We start from the raw sequence: 14,427 nt of genomic DNA, 5'->3' as shown, positions 1-14,427 counted from the left end.
GCAGTGTATATACGTATGTCCAAGTACAGATACTTAGTATCAGGTAATGACATTAGGTACTAATGGAAGCCTTTCAGATTCCAATAATTTAATCTTGTTTCGTGCTCAGAAGTGACACAAAAAGCTTAACTTTCTTCAGAAAGTAAGAAATGAGGAGAAATCTACATATAACAAGCTGAGCTGTCACTTTTTACTAAAAATGGCGACCAGAACTAGAGCAAATCCATTTTAGAAAATCAAGGAACAAGTTTTTTAAAAACTAAGGGAATTGTCCACTTGGCCATAAATCAAAAGATTACCATATGAAATACAATATATAATGGTAGTGCTCTAGCTTCAGAGGGGCTCAGGAAATCACCTAGATGCTTGTTAAAAATGCAGATTCCTGATCTGACTTCCAAAGACTCTTGACTCTGTAAGCCTGAAGTAGCACCTAGACATGTATCTTAATAATACAGACCAAGGATCTGGAAACAAACACTCTGAAGATATTTTAATTAATGGGAGCTCAGCACACAAAATCATTAGCATGTTATACATTGTTACTATTCTGTTAAATAACTTGTAACAACGGTTACCAACATTTGAGGAAAATGAAAGAACATTTTCAGAAACTATGTGACCTGCCTCCAAAAACATGGAGGTACGCCCACAAGACTTTGCATACAATGAGGTTCCTGGATCTTCTGAAAACCCCAAGTAAAGATGCCCAAGCTAAAATGATGTTCTCCTGGCACATATCTGCACATAAGTCAGTTGAAGCTGTAGGTTCTTCAATAAACATTTAGGGTTACTTTATACAAACTGTCTTTAATAATGGGCATGCTTATATGTGAATTTCACATAAGAATTCATCGGCCTCCCTCTATAAAATTTCTTGGCAATGCCAAGTTCATAACAATCACTCATTATCTGTCCCAAGACTTTTTTACTGCTCGAAAAAAAAATTTAGTATCTAATCACTAAGACTAAAGTTCCTTATAAACAGATGAAGAATCTTAGACCCATGAAATTATTAAAATGGGGAGGTTCTTAAATGCAAAACGTTCCCATAGATTCATGCCAGAATTGAAAATACATATGCATTTCAACTTCTATTGAAGTTATGTTCCGATAAACACATCATAAATTGAAGACATCATTAATCAAAAATGCTTTTAATACATCTAACCTACCAAACATAGCTTAGCCTACCCTACCTTAAACATGCTCAGAACACTACATTAGTTTACATTTGGGCAAAATCATCTAACACATAAAGCCTATTTTATATAACAAAGTGTTAAATATCTCATGTAATTTATAGAATATTGTAGTAAAAGTGAAAAACGGCTGTATGGGTACTCAAAGTATGGTTTCTTTTCAATGCACTGCTTTAAAACCATCATAAATTTAGGTGAATGTTTGTAAATCAAATCATAATAAGTTAGATCGTCTGTACTTTTAACAGTTAATGTTAGAAACTGAATTTTAACAACTTTACCACATAATACAGCACATATTTTACATGTTATAAGGGTGGGGACAGAGCATCTTGTGAAAACAAAACCAACCTTTAAAAAAAACTAGTAAATTTACCTGAACTATATATTTTAGCAATATTAATAGCACATAGTATTTGCTAACTGGACTCTGTGGATTGATGAAGACTTTTTCTGGAACTATACTACACTATCACTTCCATATAAAAAATACGCTAGATAGAAATGCAGTTTAGTAAAAATTGTTTTAACAAGTAGTTTGGTAATAAAACTTGACAGAAGTTCAACTTACTAAATGTATTAAGATTTAAAAAAAAAAAATCTGAAGTGGGTATCACATTATGCAGTAGGAAAACTCCCAAAAAGTCACTGTCCAGGAAGAACAAGCAGGACATCAAGATGTTCTAAGCAATTTCCTGAATAGCAGGAAATGAAAGGCTGGAGATGCTGGGTTTTTGATCAGTTTATGTTCTTTTTCTGAATAGGCTTACTCATTATTAACTGATGAAAGATAATACACATAATATTAAAAACTAAAATCTAACGGTTCTACTGTTGTGATTGTCAGTTAATGCTCAACCAGGAAAAAAGTTCATTTTGTCCCCTAACTTTCTTGGGGGAAAAAGTCTAACTCTAGGACCATTTTAGAACTACACAACTTTTTTCTTTACACTATCAGCATCACTTGTAGTAAGTTGCTTTACAGAGTCAAATAACTATATCCTTCAAGGCAACACTGTGCCCATTTCCATGCTAATGAAAATTTTTTTTCAGTTTTAAAAGGGATGTTTTTCATTTCCATAACTTATTCAGATGATCATTTTAATCGCATAAAAATGAGATGAATTGAGGTCCATCTTGGATGTTTTTTCTTCTATTAAAGAATTAGCCGGGCACAGTGGCTCACACCTGTAATCTCAGCACTTTGGGAGGCTGAGACAAGTGGATCACTTGAGGTCAGGAGTTCGAGACTAGGCTGGCCAACATGGCGAAACCCTGTCTCTACTCAAAATACAGAAATTAGTTGGGTGCGATGGCACAAGCCTGTAGTCCCAGCTCCTCGGGAGGCTGAGGCACGAGAATCGCTTGAACCCAGAAGGCGGAGGCTGCAGAGAGCCGGGATTGTGCCAATGCACTCCAGCCTGGGCAACAGAGCAAGATAGTCTCAAAAAACAAAACAAAAAAAAAAGCAGACTATTTCTAAGTATAATTTAACTAAAAACACTACTTCAACTTCAAATTTATTTTAATGATATATACAGGAGTTAACAACTTACAATTAAACCAAAATAAGTTATGTTAATTCCACATAACTTAAAATCATGCAATACTGCATGGTAAAAACAACAGCTTTGTGCACATACAATTATTGAGACTCATGAGAGCATCTAGAAACTTTTCAAATAAGCTTTTTGCAAAGAGTACTTTATAAAAATTTAAACACCTGATTAATCAGTTAATGCATTATTAGGAAAGATAATAAACATTATTAGTAAAGTGAGGTTACAAGCAATTAATTTTAAAATTATACCAGGTACAGGGTTGAACATAATCTCATGAAATAAATGTTTAAGAAAATAGTTTTGAAAAAGATCTCATATTGAAGCCATGTTAAATTTTGATAAACCAGGTTATATAAATCAAGTTTATTCAGTTAATGAAAATATGCCTAACCTTTCTTATACTCATAAATAAGTACTTATATATAATCTTTATATACAAGTGAAGAAAAGTTCAATGTAAAAAATACACTGCCAATCCACTTATTATGGTTGAAATAATTATTTGTCTACACATTAGACTGCATTGATGAAAATGTCCAATTTAAGTCACATTTGACCAGCATAAATATTTGAGTATTGTTGTAAACAATAGAGAAAAAAATCCTTTTATTTTTATTTTTTATTTCATTACTGGGTAACATCTACTTCTCAGCTTAGAATGCTATAGAAGGCCTCCATATTTAATTTAATCAAATCCCAAACCCAATAAACTTAGAGTAAACAAAGTGAATGTTTTTCAAAGTGCGTAATTTCCAACTCATCCACTTGCGATATTTATCCAATTCCAGTTCATCAGCAAGAAAATAAAATGTACTTGGCTATAAAAATACTCAGGAATGTTATCGAAAAGGAAAGGCTATTTGGTAGAAGTAACTACAAAAATAATTAGTTTAAATCTTTGTAAAGCTTTAATGTAAGAACATCAGTACACTTTCTTTACATAAACCTTAAAGCATGATCAATACCAAGATTTTAAATTTTCAACTTTCAAGTACTTGAAAAAGAGTTGCAACAAAGTGTCTCTTCCCAAAAAAGCAAGAAGAGTGATCATGCAGGTGTTAATCTGCAGACATCTGAGGACACTGGTATCCGTGTTGGACTGTCATCTCTGGATCCATTGGCAGAGAGTGCAGGCAAGGCATTACTTTGAAACGCAGATGTAGGACGAGGAGTCATGACAACATTTTCGTCTTCACCAACGTCCGAATCTGGTGTTGTAACTTCACTATCTTGAAGCCCAAGAATCTCACAGACTGCTTGTGGCAATTCCTGGATATGAAAAATCAAACTCAAAACCATATTTCACCACAGAGGAAAAATAACCACAAAGTAACACTTCTGTTTAAGACTACATTGATTCCAGAATCTGAGCATTTGTCCTAACAATGTGAATGTCATGTACCCTTCTCACAACTTTTTTCTCAGCTCCAAATGAAATGCTAACCACCTTTCTTTCCCTAAGTGGTTCTTGGGTATCTTCCAGATTAGTCACTCTCCATCCCACCTCCACATTCCCACAAACATAGCATGTCCTAATATTTGGCATTTATCTCTTTCTACTTTTTGTAATAATATCTTACTTAGACCATCTGTCTCTTTCAGTAAACAAAGTTCTTCAAAGGCAAGAAGCATCTCATTGACATGCTTTGGAAGAGAACAGGTATCAAATAAATGTTTGTAGAACTGAACCAAGTAACAGTTTGGATCCATGAACAAATGATACAAGGACCAAGCAAGAATTTTCATAAAAATGCAAAGTCATAATGGGTGCAGCAAACCAACGTGGCACATGTATACCTATGTAACAAACCTGCACACTGTACACATGTACCCTAGATCTTGAAGTACTAAAAAAAAAAAAAAAAAAATGCAAAGTCATGGTCAGGCGTCGCCTGTAATCCCAGAACTTTGTGAGGTCAAGGTGGGTGGATCACCTGAAGTCAGGAATTCGGGACCAATCTGGCCAACATGGTGAAACCTCGTCTCTACTAAAAATACAAAAATTAGCCAGGCATGGTAGTGGGTGCCTGTAATCCTAGCTACTCAGGAAGTTGAGGCAGGAGAATTGATTGAACTCAGGAGGAGAAGGCTGCAGTGAGCCGAGGTCATGCCACTGCATTCCAGCCTGGGCAACCGAATGAGACTCCGTCTCAAAAAAAAACAAAGTCATGAGGTGGGCACAGTGGTGTGCATGCACTGGTAATCCCAGCTACTCAGGAAACTAAGGCAGGAGGATCACTTGAGCCCAGGAGTTCAAGGCCAGCTTGGGCAACTTAGCAAGGCCCTTTATCTTAATAGAAAGAAAAAGCCAAAACACACCAAAAGTATACTGCTTTGGTTCAAATTCAGATAATATATCAAATTTGCCTTGTTTTTAAATAATTAATAATTTGACTAATATAAGTGAGTGACACAGGCTAAATAATACTGTTTTAATTATTTTTGATTAGCATTCATTTTTATTTAGAGATTCTGCATATTTAATATGAGACCCTATTCTGTATTCATGAGCTCAACTGGCTAATATATCATTGCTGAAATTTTACAGCCTCTTAAATTGTTATAGAAATATTTTCATTACTTTTATCATTTTGCCTTATTATTAGCTGTTTCCTATCTGCCATAATTAGTCAACTGTTTTCAATTAAGTGCTGTAAATCTAGAACAGCAAACAATAAGCCAGTCAATACCTTGTCTGCCCTCAACTTACTAAAATTGCTATTTTATTTCCAAGAAGAAAAATCTTTATCTCAACCCACCAAAACAAAAAACAAATCTTGCAATTACTTGAAACACTGTATACCTTGCATTTTACCATCTGTAGAGAAATTGCTTCTGCCTTGCATAGTATATCTTCCACATCAATTTTCATGGACAATTCATTGATATGCTAAAAAGTATCAACAAAATAAAATGATAATCAAAACTGAATACACTATTATATTCTATTATACAAACAACTGATTACCAGTTATATTTCACTGCAGATAAAATCCTTAAAATAAAAACATTCATATACTACAAATACATAGGAAATTCAATGTATCTTTCTTTAGATTATTTCAAGTTTTAAAGCTAAAGACTAGCTAATAATCTTATATAAGGAACATTAAATCCAGCAGCTCTCCCAAGTCTGATATCTCAAAGTTATAATCAAAAGACAATTAATTTTTGAAAAACTAAACTACAAGTGCACTTGTTGAATTTCCTTTTCTTCCTAATTAGCCAGGTAAAAATAACTGGCCAATGTGTATTTGAACTGTCATTCTCAGATAGTCATTCCTAGCACTGTTATTGACACAATTTAAGTTATTTAAGAGATTTAATAATGTTCCAAGGAAATGTTCTGTATATCAGGACCACCAAATAGAAGAGCCAGAACACTAAAATCTGAATTAAAGGAATAACTACCTTAAGTATTTCATTGAAGCCATAATGCTTTTCCATTATTTGCTGCTTTTCTGATTCCAGAATAGCACAACAGAGAAGAAGATGGAAATTTTTACATGGTAGCTCGGTCCACATTACCTACAGAAGGCAGAAGAACTATTTTGCAAAGTGTATCAATTCTAAAACATTTTCCTCACAGATACAATTCTGAACACTGAATGACTTCTATGCAAAGTAGATGTTGCCTGTTTAGGGTAGCCCAAGGTTTTTCTAGCTAGGTAATGAGGGGAACGAGAGTCTTACCTTCACCTACAAAGTAACTACCATCAAGTTTAACATTATATGAATATGATATACTCTAAATGCGGTTCTTTAAGATAACTATATTAAGTAAATTACTGAGCTTAACCAGTATGATAAATGTTATTAATGCAGGACCTACAGCCACAAGGTTAACGTGTAAGGGTTAGATGTATTTTCAATATTTTTCCAAAGTATCAGTTTCTCACTTTGATCTGAAAAAAAGACTAAAGCTAAGTCCTGGAAATAAAAAAGGTTCAGTTACATAGTACATGGAATCAGAAACACCCAAAGGTAGCTCTCCATTCTAAATACCTAAAACCCTTGTATCACATTTTATCCCTGCTTGTGACAATAACTGAATTAACTGCCCCAAATTTATAACCAAACATATGAAACGCTTCATCAATAGCTCAGCTGTTCCTAAATATAGACAATATCCTCGAATTTAGGGTCTTAATTTCCCCCTGCTTCATGTACCTAATAACATCTTTTCTGGAAACATAAAAACACCCACACAAACCATATCATTAGAGCATACCTGAAATGTGTTTACTTCTTTCCAAAGGAGTAAATCAAGTTGAATAATTTTCAAACTAAATCCAATTGTTGAAAGTTTAATTACAATGCAATTAACCTCAAAGTTTCATTAAAAGTTTGAATTTATTTAGTAAACACAGATTGAGGAGTTATTCTAGCTATGTGGTAATAATATTCTTAATTCATCCTTTAAAACCCATTTATGCCTGAAGTTGCAATATTTTCAATTATTCAATCAGAACTTGGTGATGATCTTGAGCAGCAGGATATAAACAACTCCCACATGCTTAGCGTTCCAATAATGGAACACTAGGCATAAATGAATTAACCCATTTTTAACCCCAAAGATACTAATTTAACAAAACTGATAAACATTTAAGTATGATTCCAGATACAGAGCATGTGGGTTTTACTCCTAATTTCAGAACAGAGGAAGTGAGCACAAAGCAATCCACTTTTAACTTGTAATCAGCACAATGCCTTGTCTAATGGTAGTACAGCCATCAATAGTATAGGAATCCATTTACAGCTGTAAAAACCTGAGAGACCACTAGAGTTCCACTGTATAAAGTTGTATTTACTATCAAAATGGATTATCTCCCGATTCTTTCCTTGGAAGAATTTCTGTTATCCTAAGGTATGATCAATCATTATACCAGCATTCTATTAAAAAGCACACCAGGCTGGACACAGTGGCATACACCTGTAGTCCTAGCTACTTATAAGGCTGAAGGCAAGGGGATTATTTGAGTCCAGGAGTTCAAGATCAGTCACAGCAAGACCCCTTCTCTTAAAAAAAAAAAAGCACACTGATTTATTATTAACAAATACTTAAGAAAATGTGAAATGATTTGGTTTTTCATTAAAGGTTGCCCTGGAAAAATAAACAATGGCGATTACATATGGTGGGATGGTATAAGGAAACATGGGATGTAAAATTACCTATTGGGTACTATGCTCACTACCTGGGTGATGGAATCATTCACACACCAAACCTCAGCAACATGCAATTTACCTATGTAACAAACCTGCACATCTACTCCCTGAACCTAAAAGTTGAAAAAATAAAGAGTTGCTTTGGGTAAAAAATGGAATAAAAGGAGTACACCAAAAACATAAGAAAATCCTCTAACAGATGTGGCAAGGCCTCACATAAAGTCAAGTGTCTCAAAGGAAGAACAAAGGCAGCAAATAAATGGTCCAGAGAACTTGTTCTGGGATACCTCTTGGCCCCAAATTTCACAGAGACTGTAATTTGAAGAATGAAGCTCCAAAAGACCAAATATTCAGTATGAGACTAATTTTTAAGAAGAGGCTACCAGTTCATCAGAATTTTGGACCATACTTGCCTTAGATATTTCAGTAAGGCTATCATAATCCATTTATACACTACAGAATAAATTGTTTCTTTTCATAATAAATGTCACATTTGCATAATAATTTAAGGACTTACCTCCCATAATCGAAGAATATCTAGAAAACTAAATTCCCTTTTGAATCTGATTAAAAGCCATCTGAAGCAAAAATAAAGGTATCCGGAGTCCTGAGATTCTATGCAGAAGAAAAAAACACATACACATATACGACTTATTCTCATGCTAATTACGTCAGAATACAGACTTCTCTCTAATTTTCCTATGCATCTTAGGCAATTCAAGCCCTATACATTTGTCTTCTACGTTAAGGAATCATTTCAAACTTGAAGGCTGACTTGTTTTTAAAAACTAACAAATAATACACTTTATGAATCAAGTATAAGGCAGAATTATACAATGAGAGTTTGGTCCCACACTTTTATGGAACCGAAGAAAGTGCAGTAGACTATATATATCTTTAAGTTCTTTTTTATTGAGACAGGGTCTTGCTATGTCACCCAGGTTGGAGTGCATGGAGTGATCCCAGTTCACTGTAGCCTCAATCTCCTGGGCTCAAGTAATCCTCCCACCTCAGCCTCCTGAGTGGCTGGGACTACAGGCATGCATCACCACAGCCAGCACTTTTTTTTTTTTCCTTATAGAGATGGGGTCTCACTGTGCTAGTCAGGCTAGTCTCAAACTCCTGGGTGCAAGTAATCCTTCCTCCTTGGCTTCCTAAGTGCTGGGATTATAGGCATGAGCCACTGCACCTGGCTTCTTTAAAGAATTCTTTACAATTTTTTCTATGCATTACTCTACAATTTGCTGGGTATAGTTCTGATTCACTAAACTTACCTAAGTAACTGCAAAATCCACTGTCTAACAATCGAAGTAAGGTACTCAGCTGAATTAGCTGGGTCTTCATGCCTTGCATTTGTTCTTCAAAATTCTGATGCTTTAAAAGGAAATAATTGTTATTATACAAGTAATATTTCATAAATATTTTATAGTACATAATGACTGATAACTAAAACGTGATGTCCAAGGACAAATGTTGAACTTATACCACACTGGTTATCTTAACAAGTGTGTAACTAACCAAAAAACTAATGCAACACTAAAAGGGAAAGTAAAGAGAAAGAATCCTTGCTCTCAAAACTAAGGATTTTTTCCTCTATTCATCTGACTTAGATAAAGAAAAATGCAGACACAGCAACTGCTGCCTGACTGAGATATTTATTTCTTACACAACATAAAAGACTTGGTAAAAGAAACACACAAATTCTTTCCATTGTTAAATATTCCTTCAAATTACATATAATAAAATTAATTTTAGGGTTAATATGTATTTCATTTTAAAGAATTACTTCTTAGGTTTGCTGACACTGGAGAATCCGTAAAGTCAAAACCAACAACACTAAAACATTATCTGGATTTTGTACTTAAATTTTTTCACAAGTGCAAAGGCTGTATGATGTGTGATACAGACTGAACACAGAAGCAAATATGAAAATTCAGCTGTCTTCTATTAAATCAGACATTTTTAAAAATGAAAAATTTAAAACAATCCCTGTGTCAGTAAATTTTTCATTAGGAAAAGTTACTTTTCATCAAAAAATGTAACCTATGTTAAGGTAGAATGTGTTGTTAATGAATTAATAAATGAATACAAGTTTCTCAGTATTAATTTTTCACATAAACATCAACAGATATAATCCACATAAACAAAAACTCTTTCAGTTCTTCAATAATATGGGAGAGTGTGAAGGGGCCCTGAGGTCACAAAGTTTGAGAACTGCTGGGGTTCATATGCTTTAAGCAATCTTCACAGTTGAGTAGACTCCCTACCAACACCTGAGTCAAGGGGCCAGAAGGCACCGAAACAGATGCTCTGAAAGGCTTCTTAAATGATTTGGATCTCTTTAACTCGTATGTCCCAATCCCTCTGTGGTAACCTAACCCTAACCTAGTGAAAGCCTTAGAAAAACATTTCCTCCTTCACACTTACTTTTTCACTTTTACAGTGCAATAGTGCTTTAATACAACTATCACATTAGAAACAATCCATTCTTTAGTTTAAAAAAAATTAAGTCTATTAATTCTCAAAAAGCTGTTTCTTTTTAATAATTCTGAAAACCGTTTATTAACAGACTAACTCAAGGCTTTAGGATATAGTTCCTCCACATTTACCAGAGAGATCTATAAAGAAGGGACAGAATCAACTCTGATTAACAGGATCATTCTTACTGTGACACAGCCAAAGACTAGAGCTGATTTGGGAATACCAACATGGCATAGCCATTTGCTACCCACTCTGCTGTAAAAAAAGAAGCATGTCCATAATGACAGACACCATATTTGAAAAAGTGGTTACTCCTGGAGAAGGGAGAGTGGGATCAACAATGGATATACAAAGGGCTTCAAATGTGTCTGTAAATAAATGTCTCCGTATGGGGCATGGGAGGGCGAGATGGAGAGGAAAAAGGAACTAAAACTATATGGCAAAATGGATGATGGGTATAACAAAGTTCATCAGATCACTTGTACTTTGTATTTCCATAATAATAGACAAAGTCTATGCCTAGAACTATATTAGATGTAAGTAAACATCAATAAAAGTAAATTTATGGACATTAGGTTCAGCCACCACAAAAGTAGTACAAACTTACATGAAGTAAAGCTATAAAACAAAAACAAAGAATCAAGAAACAGCAGCACAGATTTAGGGACATCAAACAAAGGCAATGCAGTGAAAAAAAATCATACAGGTTAGTTTGATTGCCACGTATTGCCCTCTCATTATTCAAACATTATGAAAGAAAAGATGTTAGCAGACAATATACTAAGAAGATAACTTTTTAGAATAAAGACTAGAAAAATCCCCAGAACATCCTTAATGGAAAAGGCAAAACATGAGAGCATTTACTGTGAAAATGATAGAAGAAACTGAACCTTCATACACAAAAAATGACAGACTATAAAGTGTTTATTATACATGTTCAGAAGGCAGTCTTTACATATGAAATCTATATACACACACGTGTATGCATGTATGTATGTGGCCTTATATGTCAATACATATTTACATGTCAATATTGGCTTAGTTTTATTGAAAACTTATTGCACAATCCTAATGACAGTATGTTCATCTTAGTTTTATTTTTATATTTTTTAGAATATCTACTATAGCAATTTAAACTAATCACTGGGGAAAGATTCATGTGTTTGTTCTACAAAAATCTGTTGAACAACCTCATGTCAGGCATTAGGAAAATTCTGGTATGCTACCAGTGAAACAAAGATATAATCCTTTTTATCAAGGAACATACTAACTCTGGTGAAAAGAGGATAAACAACAAAAACACAAGGAAGGCAGACAACAGTTTTTATGTAATTGGTATCACCTATACAGACCTTTATAATAAATGCCTCAGGTTTCTAGAGCACTTGGGAGTAAATGGAACTAAGAAGGTACACAAATCAATCAATCAAAACAGGAAGGAAGACAAACAATGACATTACCAAATTACTGCACTGATAATCCTTCCAAATAATCAAAAAATAATAATTTATGGCAAAAAAAATTTGAGTATTTATGAATTTAACAGTAAAAGAACATTTTAAAACTATCAAATCTTCCCAAGTATACATTTAGAAAAAAACTAAAAGAAGTGAGAACAAGTTGAATCTATGGACAAGAGACTTGAGGAAATGGGCACAAGCAGGGAAAATCTGAAGGAGAAAGAAAAATAGGCAAGCAAAAGGGAAGAATACAAGTAAAGAAAAAAAGAGAAGGGTACCACTTCCAAATTTCACATTCGTATCCCAAAAACTCTGAGTTAAACCCTGTATTACAGGAAAATATTTCAGATGGTTAGATTCAAAATGTTTATCTCCTTGCAAGCAAGCCATTTCAATGTCCAACATAAAGGCCCGGCATCCAGTATGTTAGTCTTATTTTGAAAAAACGCAGCAACCTATGTAGTCAGGTCTTTGAACTTCATATGCCTTTATTTAGTCTCACCCCTTCTGCTTTTTTTTTTTTTCTAATAGATTGCTTGAGAGACTTTTCTATTTTATTTCCCTGTCAGTATTCTCTGCACTATTATCCTAGAACTCTCTCAAAGATTTAACAATGATAATAGATAAAATGTTCTTTGTACTAACATGTATATATAGACAGTTCAATTCTAGTAATCATATACGTCTGGGAAAATAACAAAAAATTCCTAAGAAAGTGTCAGAGTTACAAATAGTTCAAACACATCTGGAGAAAAATCAGTTGCTATAATGACAAAATTCAAAATCATCACAAAAGGTAAGGATATTACTTGGCATGACTAAGCTTTATCTCTGAAACAGATAATATTAAAGTTCAACTATTCCACAAAATTGAATTCATCTATTTTATCAATATTCTATAATGACGCATGGCTCTTTAGTAGAATATAAGCATTTACTGATATTAAATCCTGATTATTCCTATACTACAGGCACAAACTATTTCCTGTATTAAAAATACCACCAGTATTTCTAAGACCTTGAAAGGCTACTAAAAAGAAAAAGTAACAAAAGGCATGAGGTAATTATTTTAAGTTCCATCACAGTTGGCGAAACATAAAAATCAACCTTACACTATAAAATTATACAACTAAAATTTTCAAAATCAGTTTAATGGAAGGAATCCCTGTTCTTACCATTTGGTCCATGTAAGAGGCAAAGCACCAAAAGGCATCTACTTCATTTTCCATCACATACAAAAGAGGGGAAAGTAAGTCACTCATTCCCTGAACATATCCTAAAAAGAAAAGAAAAAATAGTCTCTGAAAACCCAAGTTTTACGTATCCTTCTGAAAGTTGTGCATATCACCACCACTTCACTTAAAATTGTATCTTTCTCATTTGCATTCAGAAATTGGTAGACATTGATATTCACCAAGAAAAGAATATAAATGAGGAGGAGGAACTCTAGTCATGAGTAAGAAAGATGAGTTGTTTTAGTTGAGATGTCAAGCAATATGTAGCTTCTAGTATGTGTCTCAGTGCAGATACACTATCAAGAGTGGGTAATATTTTAGAAATAATGTGCAAGAGCATCATGAGACAGAAGAGGAGTGAAGAGATAATTGAGAGGAACGTCAAATGTAAGAGTATACACTCAAAGACAGGTTTAAGAAAGACCAGTCAGAGATGTAAAGAAAAAAATGAAGGGAGAAGAATGTTGCAAAAATCAGGAAGAAAGTTCCAAGCCCAGAGTGGTTAGCAATACCAAACTACGATGAGCAAGCCACATAAAATAAGAACTTTGGGTTCAACTGCTTTAACAATCAGACCTTTAGATTCACACCACAGGAGTTACAAAATTAAGAGCCTCTTTTAAATAGTCATATCTATGTCCTTCTTTCTTCTTTTGTTACTCTCTACACCCAACCAATGCCAGCAACTGGGCTTAATCTAATCAATATTTTGTACCTAAAGTGACCACTTACCTACATATCTCTTGATGTTATTATAATTTCTCAACGGTGACAGTAATAGAGCCCTTGATTAAAAGAAAAACTAGGAAATTAAGGAGTCAGATCCCTCACTTAAAAATAAGAAAAAATGTTAGTTTTACTTTTTCACCTGAACATGTCAAACTTGTTTTTTTACTTCCTCTCACAAACCCCTCAATTATCCTTGTTCTACAATTTTCAAGACTTGAAAAATTTTCAGACTTAAGAGGTTCTTGAACCAACGAAGGGACATGAGCTTATACTAAGCCTTTTTACTTAAACATTATCATTCAACTTTGGTAACTTCTGTGTATTTATTAAAATCACGTAGAAATGTCTTTATTGGTAGCTTGGGAAGTCTGGAAAATAATCTTTCATTTGCAGGTATAGTTTACATTTATATTCAACAAAATCTATCTGCACTGAAGCCATGTAAAAGTAAATATTTAATAAAAGAGGGAGGGGATAGTTCTATCATATAAATGATACATAATTATACATTACTCTGTTTTGGAGGAAAACTTTAAAAAATGATCTCAGAAGGCAGGTAAACTAAATCTCTTGAGAAAACTCAGATCAGACA

At 33.8% G+C, this 14,427-nt stretch overlaps 1 protein-coding gene across 5 annotated transcripts in view; it reads right to left on the bottom strand.

Annotated features, from left to right (window-relative positions):
* Positions 1 to 2,705: 2,705 nt before the first annotated feature.
* Positions 2,706 to 14,427, bottom strand: part of TBC1D15 (TBC1 domain family member 15) — an 83,374-nt gene continuing 71,652 nt past the window's right edge. For 3 of the 5 annotated variants that reach the window (XM_023226521.1, XM_023226523.2, XM_023226524.2), the window contains 6 exons: positions 13,047 to 13,147; positions 9,205 to 9,304; positions 8,448 to 8,545; positions 6,176 to 6,292; positions 5,568 to 5,654; positions 2,710 to 4,033 (listed from right to left, as the gene is read on the bottom strand). In XM_023226521.1, the coding sequence (XP_023082289.1) occupies positions 3,812 to 4,033; positions 5,568 to 5,654; positions 6,176 to 6,292; positions 8,448 to 8,545; positions 9,205 to 9,304; positions 13,047 to 13,147 (725 nt within the window). In that variant the 3' untranslated portion in view covers positions 2,710 to 3,811. Of the gene's footprint in view, positions 4,034 to 5,567; positions 5,655 to 6,175; positions 6,293 to 8,447; positions 8,546 to 9,204; positions 9,305 to 13,046; positions 13,148 to 14,427 lie in introns of all 5 variants that reach the window. The other 2 variants (XM_023226520.1, XM_023226522.1) reach the window with 2 other exon arrangements.

This window comes from Piliocolobus tephrosceles, chromosome 10 (assembly GCF_002776525.5).
Source record: "Piliocolobus tephrosceles isolate RC106 chromosome 10, ASM277652v3, whole genome shotgun sequence".
Lineage (NCBI taxonomy): Eukaryota > Metazoa > Chordata > Mammalia > Primates > Cercopithecidae > Piliocolobus > Piliocolobus tephrosceles.
The sequence above is the reverse complement of the archived record's forward strand: the minus strand, read 5'-3'. Positions and strand labels throughout refer to the sequence as shown.